We start from the raw sequence: 23,719 nt of genomic DNA on the forward strand, positions 1-23,719 counted from the left end.
TGGCGGGCAGGCCTCCCCGTTGCCATGGCAGCGCGGGGAGGCAGGGCCTATGCCTGCCCCGCCCCCTCGGGGCTCCGCCCCCCCGTCAGGTCCCTCGACGGCCACCCTACAGCTCACCAGAGGGAACAACAGCAACCGACACCTTCCCTCTAGGGAAATAACAACCATCATAATAAATCAATCGGAAGGCGTTTCTGTGGGAGAGGAAATTTAATTAACAAACACACAACAGGCTTTTTCGTCGTCCGAGGCAGCTCGTCCCCCCGGCACAGCTCCCGTGCCCAGCGCGAGGGCCGGCTGCCTCCCCCTCACATCAAGCCAGCTTTTTTCAAGTCCTCTGGCAGAACTCGGCCTTTCTTGCGGGCCCTGGCTTTCTTCTTCTCTATCCTATCCTTCTTCTTCTTCTGAATGTTCTTGCGACGCTTTTCCTGCCGCTGTTGCATCTTTTCTACCACATTTTCCGTCCGCTTCTCCCACTGCCTTTGGCGTTGCGCTTTACGCTTCTCCTTGCGCTTCAGAGCTTCTTTCAGCCGCTCCTCGTCGTCACGGATCTTCACGCCTTCCGCCTTATAGAGAACATTTGTCCATTTCATCTTGTTCTCTAGCTCCTGAGCTTTCTTCTGGTCCTTATCCTTGAGTTCCTCCAGCTTATTCTTCCTGGTCTCCAGCCTGCTCAGCAGCTGCTTGTAGTTTTTGCCCGTCAGAGGAGTGATATTGCCTTTCACTGCTTTTCTCTTCTCCTTCTTCTTCTGGGTCTTGCTCAACTCATTCTCTTCATGAACTTCAACCCTGTTAAAGACCACCTCAGCTGCGCTCTCCTCCTTTTTGCTTTCTGGCTCTATCGGTACCTCCTCAGTTTCTTTCTTCTCCATTTTTGCCTTCATCTTCAACTCCTTCCTTCGGCGCTTCTTTCTCTCTCTCTCGTACTTCCTTCGCTGCCTCTTCTCCAGGACTGCAGGGGGTAATTCTTTGGCATCATCCTAAGAAGAAGGATGGACATGAATCAGGAGCCTTAAAAGGATAAAGCAGAATTAAAAGTGGGATGTCCTCAAGTTCCCGAATTCAAACTCCTCCTAAGAAACGCAGTACTCGTGACAAGCAGCTGTGGGCTCAGCTTTTAGAGATACTAAACACAGTAAAGGCATTTCAAACCCTTTACTCTCCCGAAGCTATGTTTCCTTTCAGGCTCTTAGTGCTTTTCCTTTTCCTAAAAATCAGCAGAGGCATGCTCTCCTCCAAGCCAGGCCCTACCTTTCCTCACGTGGTGTTCCAGACCACAGAATACACACAGGTCTCCCAGCAACACCTACAGACACCTCCTTAGATGGAATTAGCTTGAACCCTGAACTTGTAAGATCATAGTCTTGTTCCCACATCCCCTGGGAGACTAGGGAGAATTTATATTGCATAAACATACATATTAAGAGTTCTCATACTTGTCCAGAAGCTTTTTTAATCTTCTCGTGTAGTCTCTGACGCAAGAGATTCATTGCAGAAAAAGAAGGGGAACCAAGTTCACTTTTGCTCCCTGAAAATGAAAGGAAGAAAACAAAAATACTTAAAAGACAGCAACCAAGTTCACTTTTGCTCCCTGAAAATGAAAGGAAGAAAACAAAAATACTTAAAAGACAGCACTAGCTAAACAGAAGAACTTTCTATGGCTATGGGAAAAGCTCCGAGAACTCTGTAGATGCTGTGAATAGAACAGAAAATCTAAAGAAACGAAGAGTTTCTATTTCATTGGTTTAATTAGAATTCCCCCTTTTCTATTCATATTATCATTCAACACTGCCAGCCAGTGGCCTGGCATGCCCTGTGGCTGCCTGACAAGCCGGAAGACAAGTACCAAGCTAATGGAAATCAAGACGCCAAGGACGTATTTTCTTTGTGATCAGGCTTTTCAGATTCATGATGGAAAGCCGGCCTGGCACGACAGAGATTGCATCTGTGCAATAATTCCCAGAAGTTACCCAAATACATAAAAAGTCTGCGACTCAGACTAAACGCTCCTGTTTCCAGAGAGCCACCCAGTGGTGACATTACAAATTTAGGTACACATGCATAAGCTTTCAGGGCACATGCAATAAGCAAAGATGCTTTCAATTCAGCTAAACTTCTCACAGGCTTTCCAAACTATACATGTGTGAAGCAACTGAAAAGCAGCCACCTCAGCTCAGGTAACTTTAACCACACCATGGCAACGCTGGTATTCTCACCTGTAACCAAACTCTCGTTTCTGCTCTGCGTATCACCCTGTGGAGATGATTTGCTGGCTTGAGGGGCTGCTTTCTGTCCGGGAGTAGGTTTATTGGTGTTAGAGACCACCTGCCTGACTGAAGGAGCATTCGTCTTCTCAGCTTGCTTACTGGGTTTCTTTCTCTTCTTTTTCTTGAGCTGCCTGCCAGCATCCTCGGCCTGGCCTGGCTTAGACACTAGAAGGCAAAGACAAATTACACAACGGGACAACACTACATTCCCACTAACATTCAGTTATTACTGAAGACTAAAGTTCCAGCATTGCAATGGCATATCTCCATCTTCAAAAATCAACGTATTTTAGAATTTATTTAAATAGGCCAAACGCGCCTGCACACTTCACCAAAACCCCAGTTCTCCCGGTCCCATCACCCCGCGCACCGCAGTGCTCGGCCCCACGTTACAGCAGAGATGGTTTTTTTCTTAGAAAACGGCGCAAGGCGATAGCCCGGCCCAAGCACCCCGCGGAGGCAGCCCTGCCACACGCCCGCACTCCCACAAATCGGCCGGGAGGGGCGGACGCCGAAGCGCTGCAGCCCCGTTACCAAATTTCCTCTTCCGCGACTCCGGGGCGTGCTGCACGCAGACCTTCCTCGCCAAGCCCTGCAGGTAGGAGTCCTGGGCGGCCAGGCTGGCCATCCTCGCCCCGCGGCGGCCCAGCCCGGGCCCGGCTCCCTCAGCGCGGGCAGGCCGCAGAGCCCCGGCCGGGCCCGAGACGCGCGCTCCCCGCCTCAGGGCTCCGTGGGGACGGCGGCACCCCCCACGTGCGGCGCCTCCGGCAGGAAGTGACCTCAGCGCGCCGGGCAGGAAGTGACGGCGGCGCGATGGCCGCCGGGCGGGCAGCCGGCGGCAGAAGCCGGCCCCGGGAGCCGCCCGCACCGCCCCGGGGCTCTGCCGCAGCCCCCGCCGCCCGTCCTCCCATTCGCCCCCGCCCAGTTAGGCTCCGACCTGGAGGTCCCAAGCCCTTAGTGGCGATGGCCGGGTCGGAGGAGACAGACCGGTAACCGGTTCGTCTGCAGCGGCCGCGCTCCTGCCTGCGCGGGGCGGGGGGTTCCCAGAGCCGGGCGCTCTGACAGGCCTGACGGTAACGCTGGTTTCTGGGGCAGGGGCAGGACTGCAGCGCCTGCGCCGCAACAGCTGCGAGGAGCGGGGTTTTCTTCAAAGCACGGGGAACGCTCATACATGCTCACGCATAATGTATTTTCACAAGCCTTGTGGCTGAAAACACACGCTTTAAGAATTATAGAAAAGAGTTAGTTTTATTGAACCACCTAATTACAAAAATAAACGGAATGGAAGAAAAATAAAACAAAAATTATACCAAAATTCACATCATAAGAAACGAGACATTACAGCAGGACGCTGGGGAAGCTCGGCTCGGCCGCCCACTGGAATGCACCCGTGGCTCTGACACCGAGCTGTCCCGGCCGTGTTCCAGTTCAACTACACCCCCTTTCAGCTGCACGGTTCGAGCCAACGCAGAACAACCGCAAAGAGAAAGGGCAGAAGACGTGCCAAGCTGCTGAGCAGCTGCAGACAAAGCACCAGACGTGCCTCTTCGGAAGGACTGAGTATCCCTCACTGCTCCAGACACCCCAGTCATCTCAAGATTTTTTTATTAGACGAAACTATTAGCCAACATAAATGCTGGCTTCTTGTTAGCTCAGGCTATGTTAATAGAAAGTTTCTGTGTAAACACTGAGAAAGGAATCGGATTAACCAAAGCATGTCACTGCTTCTGTCTGCGGCCTTGAGCAAGTGGCATCATCAAAACCTCAGTCTGATTCCTCAGTTTGCCCTTTTCTCTTCAAAAGGGAGAATACTGCTCGTCGATAAGGGTCTCCCGAGAGCCTCTGCCCAAACGACCGCGAGCAAGAAGTTCAAGTTTGTGAAGGACTCTGACAGTGAAGGCTGCTGTGTAAAGAAACACTACAAGATTCTTACTCTAATTAAGTAGAACGGAGGTTGTCAGATGCCATCCTGAGAGTGCTTTAAAGCAGCCAGAATGTCCATAACCTTGGGAAGCAGGGTAAAAACCCCAAAACACTCACTGCCCCCACATTTGGCTCAAGTTTATCCCAAACAAATTCAACTCTCAACACTCCGGCGTGTACTTACTGAGACTCACATAGAAACAAACTCGATTTCTAATGAACTCTACGAGTAACTGTCATGTAAAAGCAAACCTAACTCTAACTTGTTAGAACTATCAACTCTGTATTTACTTATCACTATCTCTTAAGGGAGAGGAGCACTCATGGCAATGTCCCAGGGGTGGAGAAAGCACTGTGGCTATCCAGTGAGCAGAAACCTGCAAATACAGCTCCAGTGCGTTCTCCTGACAGCGGGAGACGCGTGCTCAATACAGCAGGTGGAAGACTTCCAGCAGCGCAGTGCCGCCAGGAGGAACATGTCCAGCAGCAGAGGATCCTCTTCAAGAGTGGTCCGTGGGGCCTGCCCCGTGCCCGTTCACGTGAGGGTGCGATGGGGTTGAGCTCTGGGAGGTAGCAACGCTCTGCTCTGCTGTGGCAGCTGTCAGAGGCATGGAGAGGCTTTCGGGGGACAGCGTGGCAAAATCTTGTCTCCAGTAGGCTTCGCACAGTGGAAGATCATTGCTGTCACACAGACTGTAGCTTTCCAGAACAAACAACCCCAGTAAGGAGAGACAGCAGGTGCAGTAAGAGAGGAGGGGAGGGAGGGAAGGGGTAGGAGGAGCAAGACAGAAGCAAAGCATTAAGAAAATGGCAAAAAAACGTTCACGGATGTAAGGTCTGCGTTCACAAATTCATCACAAGTCTTGTGACGCTGGCCTTCCCTAAGACACTCCTTAAGGGCTGGTCTTGAACCTCACAGGCCTGGTGAGGATCAGGGGAATTTCAGAGACAGAACTGTTCCTACAAACTGAAACAGAGGCTCCATTCTAATCCAGACGCTCTAAGTCTCTGAAAAGATCTGGGCTGAAGTCCTGGCACCCCAAATATGGGAGTTCTGCTGCTGATTTGAGTGAGACAAGGACCTTGCCAATAATTATTTTACTTGGAATTAGATCACAACCTATCTGAGGAAAAAAAAATACAAATCCTGCCCTAAATTTAAGTTCAGCAAAAAAGCTAGCACAATTGTTTTAGGGCCTGTCCCTGTCATGATAAAGAATAAACCTATTTGCACCCTTGCCCTTTCAAAAAAGTGCTCCACAGGTCTGGGTCTTCCATTGAAGCTCCCCAGCCTGATTATAAAGTATTGGTGGCTCCTACCATTTTCAGCTGAACCTGAGCTAACCGTTCTTCTAAAAGCAGCTTGCTGGATTTGACCACTGTGGACTATAGAGCTGGATGAACTAGCAGTGTGGGAAAGTAATGTTTTTAAGCAACTGGCTAATTCTTGCCTGTGCTCTGAGGAAAACACAATGTGGAAGGGCCAAACTAAAAAGAAAAATTATGGAAGAAACGGGAACAAAACCAAAACAAATTCCAAAGAGAAGAAGGAGCTGCACACACAAGAGACACCCAAGACAAAGTGAGCGCTGGAGCAGAAAGCAGCTTGCGTTAAGAGTAAAACAAACCCAATGGGTCAAGTGATTTTGTTGTTGCAGCTTTATTTACATTTTAAATGTATGGACTTGAATAGATGCTTAGGGAAATATTTTAAGTGTAGAAATACGAGACACTTCAAATTGCACAAACATGAAATATGTTGAGAGCTAGCCCCACGCTCAAGACAGCTCCTGCGATCTCAGAGGAGGGAGCAATGGAACATAAATGCAAGTTTGGGGTTTAGGATGAGAGAAGGCAAGCTGGACTTGGAGTTACTGCTTTGGGGAATAAGCACACAAAGCACTAGTTGCAAGCATCTACTTCTGAGCTCTTTTCTGGCAGCACCACCCAGCTGGTGTTGCAGTAGAAGAGAGAAGGCAGTGGATACGGGTTTTATATCTGGGGCCTTTGTAAAATCCCTTGGAAGATCACCCTTCCCTATAGTCCCCAACACACACGTGAAGTTGGGTTCAATTAGCAAAGACCTTCAGGACTGAACCAGAACTACGACTCCTTTTCTGTCAGTCTTAGACCTCAGGCCACGGTTTCCAAGGAGCACCTGGCCAGAGCTTGGCACAGGGAGTTACTAACAAAATTTTAGCTGCGTCAGAAGCATAGCTGCTTCTCCTGCTGCCCCAGTGAGAACAGTTCCAGAAGTCTAAGCTTTGCCTCTCACGTAACACTCCTCAAGTCAGGGTGAACAAGCAGCTACTGCACAGCCCACAAGAGCACTGGCCAGCCTGCTACTCTGTCATTTGGCTGAGGGTTTCTCAGCGCGTGGAAGGGACTTCACTACTTCCCTCAAGGCACGCAGCCAGGTCTGTGTGCAGAGGAACAGCTCTAGGAAACCACTCGAACACGGGGACTGAAAGCAAAGATTCCTCAGAACAATCTACTCAGCTTTAGTTTCAAGGACCCGCTTTCAGGTCTCCTCATCAAAACCCCGTGTACACATAAGTAGCCTAGCAACAAAACCCGGCCCTACATCTGAGGCACATCCTATTAATTACTGGGCAAGGGGCTGTCTCCTAAGCCCCTTCAGCACAACGGCAGTGACAACAGCTGGGCAGCAGACGCTCCCTTCCACAGGCTTTTCACAGCAGCCGGCAGCAGTGCACAGGGACCAAACAAGCTCTCAGCTTTGCAGCACCTGGAGGTGTGCTGCTGCAGGGAGCTCACTTTTCTACAGCCTTCCCTGGAGGGATGACCTAAAATAAACTAACCAGTGACCTTCAGGGAAACTGGAGCGCAGGAGAGTAGTTTGACAGGATGGCTGTATGGAACCCGTGTCCTGGCTTCATGGGACTGCACACCTCTTTATAAATCCCGTGGGATCAAGACCCATGAGAAAGTAACAAGTGGGGCAGACAGGTAACCCCAGCTGGGCTCACAGGACAGCACAGAATGCCTGTTTGTGGGCAAACTAGCTATTGCATTGACAGCCATTTAAACATGATTGTCACTCTATGGGTATGTGACATAACAGAAACCTTTTTTCCCACATTAGACAATAAGATTTCATTAAAAATATCTTAGTACTCTAATTATAAAAGGACTTTGAATAAATCACTGTTTCTATATTTACACACACACAATTTCTTTGGTGCAGAAAAAGACAGGAAAGAGCACAGGAAGGGAATAAGTGCTAAAAGCAAAGGACTAAGTGCTACATGATATGAGGCTTCAGTGGAGGGATCATAGCTCTGCAGAGTTGCCAAGTTTCCTCACCTCGTGAGCACTCTTATAAGAAAGAGCACGAAGACAAATCCGTTTGGTGTATGTCACCGTTTGTGCTTAGATGTTAGTTCTGTTACGAGGGGTTGCTTTTGCTTTACACGGCATCTGGTGCCAGGCAGGTGAACAGACCATGCCAGCATGGTCAGAACCCCTTAGTCCAGAAGTTAAAACTACTGACACACAGCGGTGGCAGGCTGGTGACAGTGTGAGAGAAGCATGTCTGGCACACGTGAGGCACTATCATCCCACACCGCATCGCTTTGGATACAGCTGCCATGCTGTACACAGCCTGTGTAGTGGATGCACCCCTGACCTACCAGGGCCTGGACTGGCGCTTGGGTTTGTGACCATCACTCTTCATTTCTGAGATATTTCTAGGATCCCTTGCTACCCCCCCAAAAAACTGAGTAAAGTTTGAAAAACAACTCTAAACTTTTATCTCTAGTTTTCTTCCAATGTTGTAGCCGTTCTAAGCTATGTCATATCAATACCTTTTTACTCTTAAAATACGTATATTACCCATAATGGCCTAACTTTCAAAGATATTGAGCAATTAGGGTTTTAGTTGACTTAGCTGGGGTTATAGGCATTCAGCATTTTTAGGAAGGAAAAGGCAAAAATAGAAAACCTGGTCACTAAAATTCTAAATAGGATTTTCAAAAGTTAAGTTTTTGTTTAGAAGTCATAGCCTTATTGCACTGACTTCACTTAGCTTGGACAATGCAGCCAAAATAATCAGGTTTTCATTTGTTTCCTCCTGCTTTCATTAACTGCATCATCAGCTAGAAGTGCTGGAGTGCATGAGAGAAAATAAAATTAAAAAATAAAGTGTCTGAATTCTCTAAAGTCTGTTTTCTAGGAGTCTTTTTAAAATATTAAGAATCCCACAAACAAAACAGTAATAAGTCTTCCACAGAAAATCCTATCATAATACTTCATAATTCAATGAAACTGAGCAAGTCTGTTTTGCTCCTTTCAAATGTTCACCCCAACAGGACTCCAGGCAGCCAGGGGCAGTGGACAAGGAAAAAGGCACACTGTGTAACCAGGTCACTTGTGAAAGAACTCACCACAAAGACGTGGTGATCTTGTCTAACATGAGGACCCAGCTCAGCAAGCTAGTCTCTCTAGGGAGAGAGACAGAGACTTCTCCAGAGGGATACTCAGACAGAAGCCTATACCCCCAAGGAAATTCATCTCCTTTTACAATGATCACAAAAGAAGCCTAAGCAAATTATCTGTCAAACCTAGCCAACTAAAGCAGGCACCAAGAGTTGGATGCTGTGAATACCTCCTTCACCATGACATTTATATCCTGTGGGATATCTACACGGAAAAGGCAGTTGCTTTAGTTGCAGAAAAAGAGTTTGACCTAATTAAAAACAGGAGTGAAATTTTGTTGGGAACATTCTCAAAACCTATACTCTAAGGGCTACTTGTCTGTCTGGACTAACTACCCCAAAAGGGTTGGAGTCATAAGGCAGAAGTCCACTGCCCTATTTGTACCTGGAAGAGTAATATTCTTCTTCTAGCTCGTACAGGTCAATGGAGATCTCATCCCGTAGTGCAATCAACTTCTTATCACATTCCTCCTGCAAGCTTCTCAGCTGCTGGTTGCGCTGGTTGATAGCTTCATTCACAGAGGGGAAATCATTGAGGATCAAGAACTGCTTCAGGTCAGACACAAGTTTCATCAGGGACTCACCAGCTCGGACCTTGTAGCAGGGAGAAAAATCACACAGCACATAGTATATCAAACAGTGCTTTACTCCAATTCTAAAACAAGATCTCCCAAGCCATTCCTTCAGCCCAAGCCTTGAATGAAGTAGAAAATCCCACGTTATGTGAGCATTCTGACAGAAGCCTGTAGCTGAGAAGCCAGGCTACCCAGCTTTCCCCCTAGAGAAGGAACTCACCCATCAGCCACCCCACATATCACGTTACTCTTCTAGCAGCAGTCCTAGTGAGAGTTATAAACGCTGCCCTGGATGCAATAATGAACCCAACGGTACCTGAAGGATGTGCTGCCTGCTGATTTGACCAGCAGATGCTACTCACAATGTTTGCAGCTCTGACATGCATCTCATAGTTATCTTGTTCACCCTGGGTTGCTCGAGAGACTTGAGTTTCATCCTCAATCTAAAGAAAAAAGTGTACATATCCACCTTTACATACTAAAATCCTGAGGCATGATTACTACGTTATAAGGCATCTCATCCCTGGGGCAGCCTCTGGACTCTACGGCATCCATGGATCTTCTTGGCCACCCTCCCCGCTTGCTTCTGCGGTTCTCCCCCGTTCAGCTACATCGCTTGGCAGTCCGCCGGGCGGAGGCAGGGAGGCCAGCACCAGCCAGGGAGAACGGACCACCGCCCGCCCTGGGGAAGGAACCCTCTTCCCTCACGGTTGAAGGGCCGCCCCTGCCCCCTCAGGACCTCTGCTCTCCCCTCACGGCCCCTGCTCTCCCCTCAGGGACCCCCATTTCTCCTCAAAGCTGCCCCCGGGACCCCCCTCCCCTTCCCTCAGGAGTCCGCGTGCTCCCGCGGGCCCGGCCCCCTCCCCTCGGGGCTCGGCTACGGCCCAGGCCCACCTTGGCAGTCTTGATGATTTCGGTGAAGTTGTCCATGATGGACTTAACGTCGTCCTTGAGGCGCTTGTTGTAGGACTGCAGCAGGGTCTCCTTACTCTGCGGCAGCACGCGCTGCTGCGCCATGGCGGCCGCCACCTTCCCGCCCTTCTTGCTCTCCCCCCCCCTCCGGCCACGCCCCGCCGCGTACGACGCCGCTGTCCTCTCGCGAGACGTAGCGCCCCATAGATATTTCCCGGCATGCGCTGCTGCCCCTTTCTCTTCCTCAGTCCAAGATGGTGAGTGGCGGCGGGCGCGGGGCGGGGGCTGGGGTCATCCGCCGCCATCCACCCTCGTCGGTGGGCCGCGGCCGGGCAGGGAGGGCCGCGCGGGTGCTCGGTAGCCTGGGGGGGCGGTGGAGGGGTGTTTCGTGCCCGATTTGCGGTGACCGGGGCCGGTCCGGGGAAGGCCGCGTCTGGGCCCACCCGCCCGGAGTGCGGCGGCGCCGCCCGGCTCGGGCTGCTGGGAGCGGGGCAGCCTGGCCAGGCCGCAGCGTTTTTCCCGGTGTAGGGCGGAACTTGGGCCGGGCTCGGTGGCCAGTAACCCGCGGTGGAGGTGTCTCGGGTCCCCCGGTGTCGGGGAGCACTGGGCTGGGGAGCGCCAGCCTTTCCTTGGGCGATTGCTGCCCGGCCGAGGAGATCAACATCGGTTTTAAACGGCGTCCCGCTCAGGGAGATTCATGAACCTTTTAAAGTCAAATCGAAGGATTTGCTTTTTCTGGGAGAGCAGGGCTAGGCTGGGAGGTTGCCAGGTTGGTGAAATGCCTAGGAGAATGGATTTCCAAGGTGGACTGAAAGCTGTTTTAAGTACACAAGTACTTGAGGCAAAAGAAGGAAGAGTGCATTTCTTACTTGCAGCCGAAAGGAAAGAAGGCCAAGGGCAAGAAGGTGGCCCCGGCCCCTGCTGTAGTCAAGAAGCAGGAGGCCAAGAAGGTCGTCAATCCCCTCTTTGAGAAGAGGCCCAAGAACTTCGGCATTGGTGAGTAAGTGGATATTTGGGCTATTCACTCGAGGTTTTTTTGTTTTATGGACAGACGTCTAAATTGTAAACAAGTGTATTGTAATAAAGCTATAGAGTGAAGAGAGTGATGAAGGCAGTTGCCTTGCTGCCTGCAATTAAGAGCTGTCCTTTATAGGGTATATGAAGGTGGCTATGGTCAATTTGCTGAATTTCCCGTATTACATCGATTCATTATATGATTCTATTGTGATGAATCCTGCCCTTTTGCAGGTGGTGTGGTAAATCAATTCAGACTTCTGTAGTGCCATTTTTGTTCGGTGTGCAGATGATGTGAAAGAATATTTGCTATCTGAGCGATAGTGCTGACATATCACCACCAAGATCACTGATGCACTTGTGCCTGTTCTGTGCTGTTGCTGTGTGGGTTTGGAACAGCTTTGAGTTAAAGTCTGTATTTTTAGGACAGGATATCCAGCCGAAGCGTGATCTCACACGTTTTGTGAAATGGCCGCGCTACATCAGACTGCAGCGCCAGAGGTCCATTCTTTACAAACGCTTGAAGGTGCCTCCTGCCATTAACCAGTTCACTCAGGCTTTGGACCGTCAGACAGGTAAGGATGTGTCCTGCAAAGTTCTCTTGACTTGGGTCATTAATGGGAGAAAAGAAACCAAAATAAGACTTAACAAAGGTAAGCTGGAGAGTATCTTTGGAAGCATTTCAGGGAAGCTCTAATAGTGAGTGGGGTGGTGTCAACAGCAAGCTGCTGTCTGCATTTGCTGGCTTAAGTCTTGATAGCTGCTGTGTACTTTGAAAAGGGAATAGAAAATACCAAAGCTCCTACTTAATGCCGCAAACCCAGGGTTATCTTAACTGCATGTTTCCATTGGAGTCCATTCTTCCAGCTTGATGTAGAACCACGTAGGGTTCTTTTAACTGCGTAGACAGTTTGAGAAGTAGGTATGAGTGCAGGCTTTGGGGGGAAGGCCAGCATCCTGCAGGCTGACATTGGTACAGGGGAAGAAGGGACTTCAGGGTCTTCTGTGAAACGAGTAAATAGTCTCTTCCAGGTGACAGTGTCTATGCAAGAAACTTTCAGCCTATGTAGAGTAACTCCCTCGTAGATGTTGCCAAACAAGTTGCTTGCTTTAAAGGAGAAAGTGCACCACCTTTAACCATAATTGCTGTGGGGGTCAACAGGCATTTCCTCATCCAAACAATGAAGGAGCTCTCATTGCCAACAGAGGTGCACGTAGAGGTAAATATGGGCTCTAGAGGTGCTCTGCTCTTGCACTGTGCAAATGATGCTAACTTTTTGCTGTCTAAGTACACTTGATGACAACCACCAAGATCGCTGATGCACTGCAGTCTTTTTAAAAGTAATAGCTTAGATTTTTTCAGGTCATGCATCTAACTAACTAGTAGATGTTCTTTTCCAGCTACACAGCTTCTGAAGCTGGCGCACAAATATAGGCCAGAAAATAAGCAAGAGAAGAAGCAGAGGCTACTGGCTCGTGCTGAGCAGAAAGCTGCAGGAAAGGGAGATGCGCCGACTAAGCGGCCACCGGTCCTCCGAGCAGGTAACTTTGTACATGGCCTTGGCTGTTTGCATGTATGGGAGCGTGGTGCTTTGTTAGAGAGAAAACTGGTGAGTTGGTGCTCTGCTCCAACCAAACAGGATTGGACAAGCTATTGCAATGATGTATGAATTTCTTCACCTGAGCTCAAAGTGAAGAGCAAAATAGACGAGCTTTTTAACCCTGAGCTTTAGCAGATTGTCCATGGAATATCTTCTCTGTGCTACTGAATGGATGTGAAAAGTTTTCACAACTTTCATAATGAAGCCGCGCTATGGAGTCTGAGCTGGTTGTGTGCGGCTTACATGAAAGCTCTAAAAATAGACTGAGCGGAATCAAAGCTTACCTATAACTTGTTTTTCAGGTATTAACAGTGTCACAACTCTGGTAGAGAACAAGAAAGCTCAGCTTGTAGTTATTGCCCACGATGTAGACCCCATTGAGGTAAGCATACTCGCTGGTACATGTTACAGGCTACCTGTGTAACTTAAGCTGAGGACAGAACTGGGCTTGGGGTGAAAATGCATTTTAGGACAAATTTATTGTGTGAGAAGAGAATGCATAAAAAGACGTATTTACCAGAACTGGAATACTTATGCAAGTTCATAGTTGTCCTGGTATTACAGTGAGGCTTGGCCCGTGCAATGATGTATGAATTTCTTCACCTGAATCAACAATGAAGAGCAAAACGAGCTTTTTAACACTGAGCAATTGCCACAGCCCAGGCTGATTCAAAGAATAAAAAGATGTTCTCCCTCAGTTATACAGCACACTCCCTTTCTTTTCAGCTGGTGGTCTTCTTGCCAGCTCTGTGCCGCAAAATGGGAGTGCCATACTGCATCATCAAGGGCAAAGCCAGACTGGGGCGACTGGTCCACAGGAAAACTTGCACCTCTGTTGCTTTCACCCAAGTTAACCCGTAAGTATTCTGTGTGCTGACTTAATTCACCATAGTGGAGAAAGCAAACTTCAATCTGAGCAGTGCAGGTTCCTAAAGCATTGGCGGTTGGAGTGAAACCCTTTGCAAATGATGCTTATGCTTAACCTGAAAAATCACATTGCCACTATGAGCTCTTAAATACTGAGGCAAAAGATTTACGGAAAATGTTAAATTGAGGCTCTAAAGGAACTAAAATTATCACCAACAGGGAGGATAAGGGAGCCCTTGCAAAGCTGGTGGAGGCTGTCAAGACCAACTACAATGACAGATATGACGAGGTAAGATTCTCTGTGCTGCTTGCCTTGCCTTTTAGTTTGTACTGTTAACATCCCCAAAAGCTTCCCAGGGAAAAGTAAATTATTTCAGACTTGGTGACTGATATCAGTTTAAAGCCTGTTGGGTGCGTTGTACCTAGATTTGCTTATGATGTATCCAGATTCTTTACCTGAGGGTGGGGTAAAAGGAGGTCGCTGTCACCAAGTTACAGGTAAACGGGGCTATCACAGGGCTAGGATTGTAGAGAGGGCAACAGCTTCTGCTAGGCTCAACTCCATCCCCCAAGTCCAGAAGTTCCATGGTGGCTGAATCCAGCACCGTTCATGGGGAAAGATTTTAAACTCTTGTATCTCTGTGCTGCCCTGAAACGTAGTTCACTGCTTGAAATGTGTAGGAAGTTGAGGAAGCTCTTCCCCTTGTGCAGAAAGGAGCGTACCTGAGCAAGTTGACTGAACGATGTAGTAAGAGATTGTATGAGGCATCTAACGTGTTCTTGCTTCTTTGCAGATCCGTCGTCACTGGGGTGGTAACGTCCTGGGTCCAAAATCAGTGGCTCGCATTGCTAAGCTTGAAAAAGCAAAGGCTAAAGAACTGGCTACTAAGCTGGGCTAAAGATGTACTGGATTGCTACCGTGTTTTCTGTACATAAAAAGAATAAACCCCCAAATTAAGTTTCAGTGGTCTCTATCAATGGGAGTGTTCCAGGCAGTGGGTAGCACATAAGCACTGCCTTACGTCTCTGCCTTCCATCAAATGATTGAATAGCGCTGCACAGAAACAGCCGCATAGAGCAGGTTATTACTTTACTGCCCTTAACTACTAGTCCTATGTAGTAATTCCTCTCCTGTGAACACACAGCCCATTAATACATGCTGTGTGATCATAAAGTGGAATGCGCTAGGCTAGTTCTGGCTTTAAGCCTAGCTTGCTTACGCAAATACCTCTCAATTGGAAATGGCTCTAGATCATCTCCATTGGTACTTAAGACTTGGTTACAGTATGGGTTGTACAGGGCGTTACAACTTCTTGGGACCTCCTATTAGGAGGTCTGTGATGCCTCTTCCAGGGCAAGAATGGTCAGTGAAGGCAGGCTGAAGTAGAGGAAGAATCTAGCTCTTCTTGTCCTGCTTTCCTGACTGCTGACTTGGTCTTGTGGTGGTGTGGGAGGCTACCAAGCTTGGTAAGGCTCCAGCTGAGGTAGCCGCTGCTTGTTTTTGCCAGCCTTCATCATGCTCTTGCAAAGCCACAGGCTGCGTCACCCAGCTAGACTTAAGTATCCACAGTAACCTTCAATTCAGGTCTGTCGCTGTTCAGATGTAAGATAGACAATGCAAGTCACAACGCAAGCACCTGTACACCCTCTTTATTTACTCTGATGCAACTGCTGTGAACCACTCTGACTTCAGAAATGACTACTCAGTGCAAAGAAACTTGATTCACAAAATCCCTTGCTGTCTTTTGGAAAATACGGCAGTGGAGAAGTTAAAATGTTGTAGCTTACAACCAAGCACAACAGAAAAATGTATCCTTGAGATTACTGCATAAATCGGTTTCACTAGAAGTCTCAACTGCCACTTACAATTTTGAAGTTCAATGCTTCCAAGCTGCAGCCAGAATCGCACTGATAGGAGCGCAGTCTCTTTGCAGCTTGATAGCTGCACGTTTACTGAACGTGTTGCCCTGAAACTCGATGCTGCAGTTACTCAGGACTGATCAGACTGACATTTTTCTCAATGTTGTTTTCTGTAAAAGTCTGCTCTTGATTGTAGTACAGAAGAGATTAGCCCTTCCCCTCACAGAGGTATTTTTTGTATAAATTTTCTGTACCACAAGAATGAAGTTGCAGCACATAAGCCATACCTATGAAAGAAAACAAAAACATACATTTACCCCTTCTTTTCAAGATGGACTGGACCTCCCTAAGCTGCAATGCAATAAAACACAATTATTTCAAATCACCTTGCAAACGTTACATCTTAAGAGCTCATCCAGTCTCACTGATGCAGGAGCAAGAATGCCAGGTAAAAATTGCTCCCTTGCTTTCAACAGAATGCAGTTCAAAGCTGTAGCTTCAAAAAACCACGTGGCAGGTCAGTCGAACGCTGGCTGGGTAACTTACCAGGTGATGATGTATTGCATGTGCTCGTTTCTCAGGCTCACTCTTGTCTGGCCTCCAATGGGCCCTCCAGGGACCGTGCTTCCTATAGGTACAACACAGCGCACAAGTTAAATCTAGTCTGCATCGCGTAGAGCTGCCCTTGCTGTGAGAAATGGGATGAAGGTGGTCAGTTCGTGTGGATACCCTGCTCCTCTTCCTCAGGCAACGGGGTTCCCAAGTTACCAGCAAAGCCAGAGCTGCGGGGCAGGCAGCCCTACAGCCAGTGGCTGGTTGTGCTCAAGGCATCGACCACCACCTGCATCTCTTCCGAGCGTGCTACTGTTCCCCAGTGCTGGCTGCCTATCACCTTCAAAATAGTAAACCTAGCAGAGTACACAAAGAAGAGAAAGATGCAATACCTTTCCAAGTGCCCAGGAGAAATGGCTAACTGAACGGAAAGTGGGAGAGAACGATGTGAATTGGACGTGGGTTTGGGTTCCTCTGTGACTTACTGAAATCTGCATCAATAAAGACAGGCTCGGCGCCGGTCACCTTTGCCATAGCCTCCAGGTCACGGTAGTGCCAGCGGTTTTTCTCAATGTTGTTTTCAGGCACAAAAGGTTTCCGGGTTTCTGATAACCTCACCACCCCAGTGAGATCAATTTCATCTTCAATCTGAAAAGAAGTGCAGAGGAGAAAAAAGGAATCTTTCAAGGTTCATTTCATATTCTGGCATACCAGGTCCTGGTAGAAAAATAGGGCACTTGTGGGGTCTGATGATAAATCAAGTGGTCGTGCCCTGCAGTGGGGCAATGCTGTAACACAGCACAGAAAAAGACAGATCGAGAACAGCTCCTTATTTGTAAAAAACATTACTTACTTAAAGAAAAGATGGGAAGAAAAGGTTTATCTTCTTTGAAAAGTGCAATGACTACTTAAGTAACCTCCCATGATGCTGAACATGGCTACTGCCTTTCTTTGTGTGTCAGTAGTGCCCCTGGGTAATGACAGGGCAGAAAGTAACACACAACATTCCCTGTATCCCCCTTACCTGTCCCTTCAGCCTGGTCTCTGGTTTCAATTTCTTTTTGGGCACAAATCCTCGGTTGACTAAAATCGTGACCCTAGAGTTACATAAAGAAATACGGCTCATATACGGCTCATGAGTGAAAGGAAATTTATTCCTGCTGCTGCCTAGAATTAAATACCAAATAAAGAAGCAACCCATATGTTTGGTCCCACTTTTTTTTGTCATCTGAGTGCACATTATAGGGGAATTTAAATACAATTTCAAATCTGTGAGAGATGCCTTTTAAGGGAGAGGGAGGGATTTATATAAACCCCACTGCCATGATTCAGCTTTTCAAAACAGAAGTGAGTTGCTCACATGAACCATGACTTTCATTAGCTTACCCCAGTTCTGTGCAGTAGAAAGGAGTAATGACATTCGCTCCATTTTCCGGGTGGGATGTCAGCCGCCCGGCTTCTCTGGCTTCTCGCTCAGGGTCCACAAGTGACCGTGGCAAAATATAGAGCTCCTTGGAGTGGTCAAAATGCCCTCGGACCTTTACAGGTCTGTATTCCAATTCCTTCAATTCCATGGGGCTGCATGGAACAAGATGAAAACAAAATCATGGCTGCGATAGGCAAATCACATTAGGGGATTTTACCGTGGGATTCTCCTTTTCCCTAATGGTTCACTCTAGAGCCAGTTGGCAAACAGAAACAGAAGACAATCACCTCATGGAGTAAGCAGCTGGCTTAATATTTTATTGCTATCACAGTGAATCAAATCGAGATGATCGTGAGTATCCAGAGAGCAGTTCCTTTCCCTGGTATCTGTAACGCAGTGCCACTTCAGTGGCACACACAGCTGATCAGCAGGTGGATACACTGCATGTGCATCCAGCCAACAGGGAGCGTTTCTTTCCCATCCCAGACCATGAAATCGAACAACTGAACTATTTTGACAGTTGTGCCATATGGCCAAGTGACCTTAAAAATCTCTCTCATATCTGACACAACTGCTCCACACTTGGGGCAGGGCCTGCTATTGATCCAAGACTCCCTGTTGCAGGAATAATCCCCTTGGGACATCACAGACACCAGCTACCAAGTCCTCCTTCTCCAGGAGGATTACATATGGTATGAACTACATACCACGTTCTCCTGAAGAGAGATTCATCCTTTTTACATGCATTTAGAGTATCCATAGGGAAGCATTCACTTATTCTTTTACTAAAAATAAGAAAATTAACAGGATGTCTATCTTTCTAATTTGCTTGCATGTCCTGATTCCCATTGCATTCCTTCATTTTCATGCAGTTTAGTTTAGCATAAGCTCATTAGTGCAGGGACCATATCTAATATCCCCAGCACACGGTCAGTGCTCTGTAGACAATAAACTGTCTCAGCTTCCTTACTCTAATGTCAGAGGGATGGGCTCTGATGTAATTCTTGATGCCAGTTGTGCAATCAAATCCAATTTCCACTTTCGTCGCTGAACCTGAAAGTACACAAACACAAAAGTAATTTCTTACGGTAGAACAGAGCAATGTAATAACCCCAGCAAGCCTTAAAATCTTTGTCATAAGTTTCTTCTCAGACCTGGCCTAAAACAGGGTAATTGTAGATATGGCAATGGAGGCTACTGACTTTAATTTGAGGAAATATTTATACTGAAATACAACTATAAAAAATAAGAATCTCTCCTTTAAAGACTTACAAATGGACACTTGGAAAACAGAATGGTAAAATAACAGCAAATCTTTAGCCTGTGTGTAATTTGAACTAGATTAAACCGCCAGAGATTGAAAAATCTGACAGCCCTCAAGCGCTCATCTCTTGAAAAAATGAAATATTTATTTGTACCTGCCAAGTGCCAAGACAGAATGTGGTCAGAGGGACCAGAAAAAGGCCCCATTTGAGTAAGATGTCCTCTCCAGATGCATCAGCAGCTGTTGTAGAACTTCGTGGTCTGCAGAACCTCAGACAAACATCTAGAGAAAAACAGAATGAGGAATAGGATTTGTACAGGAGAGGAGATGCCAAATTCCTGCAGAAAATGTCACCTCTTGGCATAAGGTTGAAACAGGGCAGAAGCCCAAGCAAATCTTTTCTTACCTTTAGTCTGCTGGACCAGACCAGAACCTGCTTTAGTTAGGGGATACCCAAAAAATGTTCTTCTGATCAAGCAATGCGATACCTGCATGAAATAAGAAAGATCCTTTGTAGTGTCTCTGCTGTGTAAAACTTGTATCCAGATGACGTCAGTTGCCTCAATGATTGCATGAAATTTTGTTTACCCATTGATATAAGTCTCATTTGAGCAACCGCCTGTGAAACGCTATGGGTTAGGTTTTAATTAAAAAAAAAAAAAATCAAATTCCAGTTACAGAGCTGACTATAGCACAGCAAATGATCTATCCCTTTCCATCCACACTATCAGCAAACGTACACACCATCTTAATTTGTTCTTGAAATAAATGCTAGCCGAGCACCTGCCCTTCCCGCCACGCTGGAGCAGCACAACGACAGATGTACAGTCTTTTTGCCACCGTTCACTTTTAGCACCGCTTCGCCACGCGCAATGAAGCCGGTCCCCACACCGCGACAGGGGGCACCAACCCACCGCAGCCAAAGCCCGGGCCCCCGCAACGGAAGGGCGGCGGCTGGGGGAGCCCGGCCGGGCGCACGTACAGCGCCGAGCACCGCAGGGGGACGGGCCCCGGACAGGACCGCGGCCTCATCCGGCCTGGCCCCGCTCCCCTCAGCCCTCACCCGGCCCGGCCCCGCTCTCCCCAGCCCTCACCCGGCCCCGCTCCCCCCAGCCCTCACCCGGCCCGGCCCCGCTCCCCCCAGCCCTCGCCCGGCCCCGCTCCCCTCAGCCCTCGCCCGGCCCCGCTCCCCCCAGCCCTCGCCCGGCCCCGCTCCCCCCAGCCCTCGCCCGGCCCCGCTCCCCTCAGCCCTCGCCCGGCACCGCTCCTCCCAGCCCTCGCCCGGCCCCGCTCCCCTCAGCCCTCACCCGGCCCGGCCCCGCTCCCCCCAGCCCTCACCCGGCCCCGCTCCCCTCAGCCCTCGCCCGGCCCCGCTCCCCCCAGCCCTCGCCCGGCCCCGCTCCCCCCAGCCCTCACCCGGCTCCGGCGCTCCCGCAGCAGCCGCGCCCCCGCGCGCAGCAGCAGCCTCCACGTCGCCATGGCAACGCCGCCACCGTCCCCCCGCGCCGCCAGCCGCCTCCGGCCCAGAGAGTCCCGGCGCGGGCAGGCAGGCCGGCCCCTCTCTAGCCGTCCCTCTCTATGGTGCCGGCTGCTCCCCGGCGTGGCCGGCACCGGAAGTGGAGGCGAGCTCCCGTCTGGCGGCGCCTCTCTATGGCGGCGCCGGGGCCTGTCGGCGGCGCGGCCGTGGCTGAGGTGCCCGAGGAGGAGCGGCTCTTCCTGCGGCAGCACCCGCTCCTCAGTCTCGCGGAGCCGGGCAAGGTGGGGCTGGAACTGGACCGTGCGGGGCTGAGGGGCGCCTTGAGGGCTGGGGCCGCCCCCAGAGGGGGGCCGTGAGGGGGACTGGGGGCGCCGCCATGAGGGGTCCGTGAGGGGATGCCGAGGCCGCGTCCCCTGAGGGGGCCGTGAGGGGGGACAAGGCCGCTTGGCAGCAGGCCGGGGAAGGTGCCCCAGCAGTTGGGCTCGGCCTCAGTGAGCTCCCTGGCCCGGAGGCTTTTCTCCCGCCGTGGAAGTCGGAGGAGGGCTAGGGAGGAGGATGCTGCCCAGGTCTTTCCTGCCCTCCCCAGCCCTGGGGTAATGCCCTGCGCTTCCCTTACCAGACATCGTTTTTCTTCAGGTGAGGTGCAGGCTGACAGGCCACGAGATGCCATGTCGGCTGTCGGAGCTGCAGGCTTACACTAATGGCAAGAAGTACCAGCGGCTGATGAAGACAGCCAGAGAGTTTGACTATGGCAAGTTTGAGCCCCATATAGTGCCCAGCACAAAGAATCTGTACGTATTCTTCCTCTTGTGTGTTATGCTTCACACTTTGTTCAATCTGAGGCATAAAGTGGTTGATCTTTACAAAGTTCTTGAGCCTTTATGGGTTTTGGGAGACTGGGAAAGTCTTTATAAAGCATTTATCAACTTTGAGCACAGTGCTTATAAATGGAAAGTTACTAAGTAATAGCATACTTAAACTCTGTTGCTGTCTCTCCCTTTCTTTCTTTCTGTGTCTGTCAGACATCAGCTGTTTTGCAAGCTCACTCTCAGACACATCAACAAGTTTCCAGAGCACGTGCTGCGTCACGTCCAAGGGAAGCGCTATCAGAAGGCCCTAAAAACATGTAAGTGGCTTTTCTGAAGATACAACCAGCCAACTTTTTCCCCTGAGCTGTTGAGATTCCAGTAGCTCTACATGAAGGAAAGGGATGCATTTTCTTTAGACTGACAGTAATGTACTGCTGTTGCTGTGTGTGCTCCTCAGCTAGGAAGGAAGATCCCAGAAGTAGGGAGCAGAAGGCCTCTAGCAAATACCTTGGGACATCCTTACTTGAGAGGAGTGGTTCTGAAACTGGAAGAGAGGGTAGTTCACACGTCCAGCACAGTCTCTGTTAACATCTTTCCTGTCTTTCATGGCCCATAGCATTGCTGTAGATTACATAAATGTATATTAGAGTTGAGCTCGACATACTTTTGAGTTGCATTTAATATGAGCTAGGGCTGAAAATGAAAAGGAATAAGGTGACTGGGTCGCCTTGCTAAGTGCTGCTCTATTAGATGAGGAGTGCCAGAAGGAAGGAGTGGAGTACGTCCCTGCCTGCTTGCGACAGAAGAAGCAGCGGACGCAGCACCCTGATGACCAAATGAACGGGAGCAGGCAGCCTTACAGAAAAGAGGAATTCTGGGAGCCAAAGTCCAGCGATGAGGATGGAGAGGAGACGGATGACAGCATGAGTGACCTGTACCCACGTGAGTACGAATGTTGGTATCATCTATGTCCTGAAGGGAGGCTCATTGTCTCTTGGCTTCTTTTCACTCCTCCCTGCTGCTTGCGTGCCGGAGGCCTGTGACTTCCATCCAGCTGGGGGTTCTTGGGTTTCAGAAAAGCTTGCCACTGCCAAGTAAGATACTATATCACCAAGTAATAACCAGATCCACTGGGATTTACTGCTATAGGTATTGCTACAGCAAGTGCCCCTGTCTGATAGGAGTTGGCCAGGCTGTTCTGCTGACTTACATCTGGAGACGCTGTCTTGCTGTAGCAGAGCGGACACAGAACTGCCTGTGCCGAGCAGGCACAGGACGGGGCTCGTGAGAGCACCAGCCATGTTTCGTAATAAAACACCGTATTTCAGCAGTGACATGTATATGCTTGGAGACTGGAAGCAGCTTGGTAAATCACCTTTAAGATGCCCTCAAAGTAAAATTAGGGGGAGGCAGAGCCTATCTGCACAGGGGACTGATCCTGAGCTAAATCTTTGTATTTTAGCTGCACTCTTCCCAGAAAAAAACCTGGCAGCTCCACAAACCACAAAGAGCAGCGATGACTTTGCAACAGACAGCGAGGATGAGGGGGCCAAGCAGAACGGCGACGTGAACAGAGAGGATGGTGGAAGAATGGATGTCAGCAGAGCAGTTGGCAACAAAAGGGGAAAGGTGGGAGTCACGCTGCTGCGTGCAGCAGCAGGGGAGCGTGGAACCGAGATCCCATCCTGTAGGTGTTTGTCTGATCTATTCCTGTCTGAGAACCAGCAGAAGGTGCAGAGCTGCACAGAATAGACTTTCCCCATGTGCCAGCCACTAACTCGCATCCTGAGGTGTGAATTACTACCAGTAAACACTTGTCCTGCCTGCTCTGACTGGGGATGTTCCTGCCTCTATGAATAGCTCCTCTTTGATGGGATCCTGCTGCACGCTGTCTTTAACAGGGAGACTGAAGCGTGTCTTGTGGGTTCCTTCTAGACCCTTTTTCTGCCTCTCTTGAGGAGCTGGCCAGGTCCTGCCTTACAGGACATACCCTGATCCTTCTCAGTTTGGGAAGCTGGCAGATGTTACGTACATAAAGATGGATAAACCCACTAAGGAAGGGGCTGGATCCTTTGTAACCATACCAAACTGGGAAGTTGAGGCTGGATGAAGTTTGGGCTCATTTCCATGGGGAGACTGTCACTGTTTCTATCTAATGAAACCATATGCCTGTCGGAGAAAGGAACACCAACTTGCAGGTAGGGCAAGGAGAGATCCTGGCTGGCTCTTGTCACCAGGGCTGTGCTTGTTCTGTCTCTGTAAGGGAGACCACACTCAGTTTCTCTTTAAGCTGACTTGGGCAGGGCTGGATTTGGGTTTTGGAAATACGCTGATTAACTTTTTTTCTCTACAGAGTCAGTCAGGCCCTTTAAAGAAGAAATTCAAGAGTCATCATCAAAAACCCAAGAACTTCAAGAAAGCAACCAACGGCAAATAAATTTTATGATAAATACGTGGCCTGCAGCCTGTTGTCTAACAATTCTAGAGGGTGCACAAGACTGTCTGAAGTGTTTGCCCATTCCAGTTAACTGTTACAGCTGGGGAGGAGAATAGCGGGGTGGAATTAAGTTGTATTCTAACACCCCCCACTGCTGCAGTCAAGTACAGGCAGCCCAGTGCTCAGACCGCTTTATGGAAAGATGATTTTCCGTAGGTGGAAGAGAAAGCACACCATACCCCTAACCAGCATTTCCAGGTAGCCTGTCTGTGGAGCGT

At 49.3% G+C, this 23,719-nt stretch overlaps 5 protein-coding genes and 4 non-coding genes across 11 annotated transcripts; 6 read left to right on the forward strand and 3 right to left on the reverse strand.

Moving 5' to 3' along the window:
• Positions 1–191: 191 nt before the first annotated feature.
• Positions 192–3,048, reverse strand: SURF6 (surfeit 6). The gene is made up of 4 exons (XM_075170656.1): positions 2,802–3,048; positions 2,217–2,432; positions 1,437–1,528; positions 192–980 (listed from the first exon to the last, which is right to left on the reverse strand). The coding sequence occupies exons 1-4, from the start codon at positions 2,893–2,895 to the stop codon at positions 309–311; spliced, it is 1,074 nt and encodes a 357-aa protein (XP_075026757.1). The 5' UTR covers positions 2,896–3,048; the 3' UTR covers positions 192–308.
• Positions 3,049–3,496: 448 nt separating this feature from the next.
• On the reverse strand, positions 3,497–10,302 carry MED22 (mediator complex subunit 22). Of its 2 annotated transcripts, none has more exons than XM_075170659.1 (4): positions 10,117–10,302; positions 9,585–9,665; positions 9,033–9,241; positions 3,497–4,889 (listed from the first exon to the last, which is right to left on the reverse strand). In XM_075170659.1, the coding sequence occupies exons 1-4, from the start codon at positions 10,237–10,239 to the stop codon at positions 4,691–4,693; spliced, it is 612 nt and encodes a 203-aa protein (XP_075026760.1). In that variant the 5' UTR covers positions 10,240–10,302; the 3' UTR covers positions 3,497–4,690. The 2 variants fall into 2 exon arrangements, with proteins under 2 accessions (XP_075026760.1, XP_075026759.1); XM_075170658.1 differs by having other exon boundaries at positions 3,497–4,883; positions 10,117–10,286.
• A 17-nt stretch (positions 10,303–10,319) lies between these two features.
• Positions 10,320–14,580, forward strand: RPL7A (ribosomal protein L7a). Its single transcript, XM_075170655.1, has 8 exons — positions 10,320–10,391; positions 11,010–11,130; positions 11,574–11,723; positions 12,550–12,690; positions 13,052–13,131; positions 13,476–13,606; positions 13,836–13,905; positions 14,411–14,580. The coding sequence occupies exons 1-8, from the start codon at positions 10,389–10,391 to the stop codon at positions 14,513–14,515; spliced, it is 801 nt and encodes a 266-aa protein (XP_075026756.1). The 5' UTR covers positions 10,320–10,388; the 3' UTR covers positions 14,516–14,580.
• Positions 11,433–11,505, forward strand: LOC142091584 (small nucleolar RNA SNORD24). Its single transcript, XR_012676852.1, has one exon. It is a non-coding gene; the product is annotated as a small nucleolar RNA SNORD24 (small nucleolar RNA).
• Positions 12,407–12,472, forward strand: LOC142091585 (small nucleolar RNA SNORD24). Its single transcript, XR_012676853.1, has one exon. It is a non-coding gene; the product is annotated as a small nucleolar RNA SNORD24 (small nucleolar RNA).
• On the forward strand, positions 12,803–12,879 carry LOC142091583 (small nucleolar RNA SNORD36). Its single transcript, XR_012676851.1, has one exon. It is a non-coding gene; the product is annotated as a small nucleolar RNA SNORD36 (small nucleolar RNA).
• On the forward strand, positions 13,327–13,399 carry LOC142091577 (small nucleolar RNA SNORD36). The gene has a single exon (XR_012676845.1). It is a non-coding gene; the product is annotated as a small nucleolar RNA SNORD36 (small nucleolar RNA).
• Positions 14,581–15,250: 670 nt separating the features above from the next.
• Positions 15,251–20,261, reverse strand: SURF1 (SURF1 cytochrome c oxidase assembly factor). The gene is made up of 9 exons (XM_075170657.1): positions 20,135–20,261; positions 19,125–19,206; positions 18,873–19,000; positions 18,425–18,507; positions 17,415–17,606; positions 17,053–17,125; positions 16,514–16,676; positions 16,023–16,104; positions 15,251–15,763 (listed from the first exon to the last, which is right to left on the reverse strand). Exons 1-9 carry the CDS (start codon positions 20,195–20,197, stop codon positions 15,697–15,699), a joined length of 933 nt encoding a protein of 310 aa, XP_075026758.1. The 5' UTR covers positions 20,198–20,261; the 3' UTR covers positions 15,251–15,696.
• A 20-nt stretch (positions 20,262–20,281) lies between these two features.
• On the forward strand, positions 20,282–23,456 carry SURF2 (surfeit 2). 2 transcript variants are annotated; one of them, XM_075170651.1, is made up of 7 exons: positions 20,363–20,476; positions 20,832–20,986; positions 21,218–21,321; positions 21,755–21,946; positions 22,467–22,633; positions 22,733–22,794; positions 23,358–23,456. In XM_075170651.1, the coding sequence occupies exons 1-6, from the start codon at positions 20,369–20,371 to the stop codon at positions 22,754–22,756; spliced, it is 750 nt and encodes a 249-aa protein (XP_075026752.1). In that variant the 5' UTR covers positions 20,363–20,368; the 3' UTR covers positions 22,757–22,794; positions 23,358–23,456. The 2 variants fall into 2 exon arrangements, with proteins under 2 accessions (XP_075026751.1, XP_075026752.1); XM_075170650.1 differs by lacking the exon at positions 22,733–22,794 and having other exon boundaries at positions 20,282–20,476.
• The last annotated feature ends 263 nt before the right edge of the window (positions 23,457–23,719 follow it).

Source organism: Calonectris borealis, chromosome 21, assembly GCF_964195595.1.
Source record: "Calonectris borealis chromosome 21, bCalBor7.hap1.2, whole genome shotgun sequence".
Taxonomy (NCBI): Eukaryota; Metazoa; Chordata; class Aves; order Procellariiformes; family Procellariidae; genus Calonectris; species Calonectris borealis.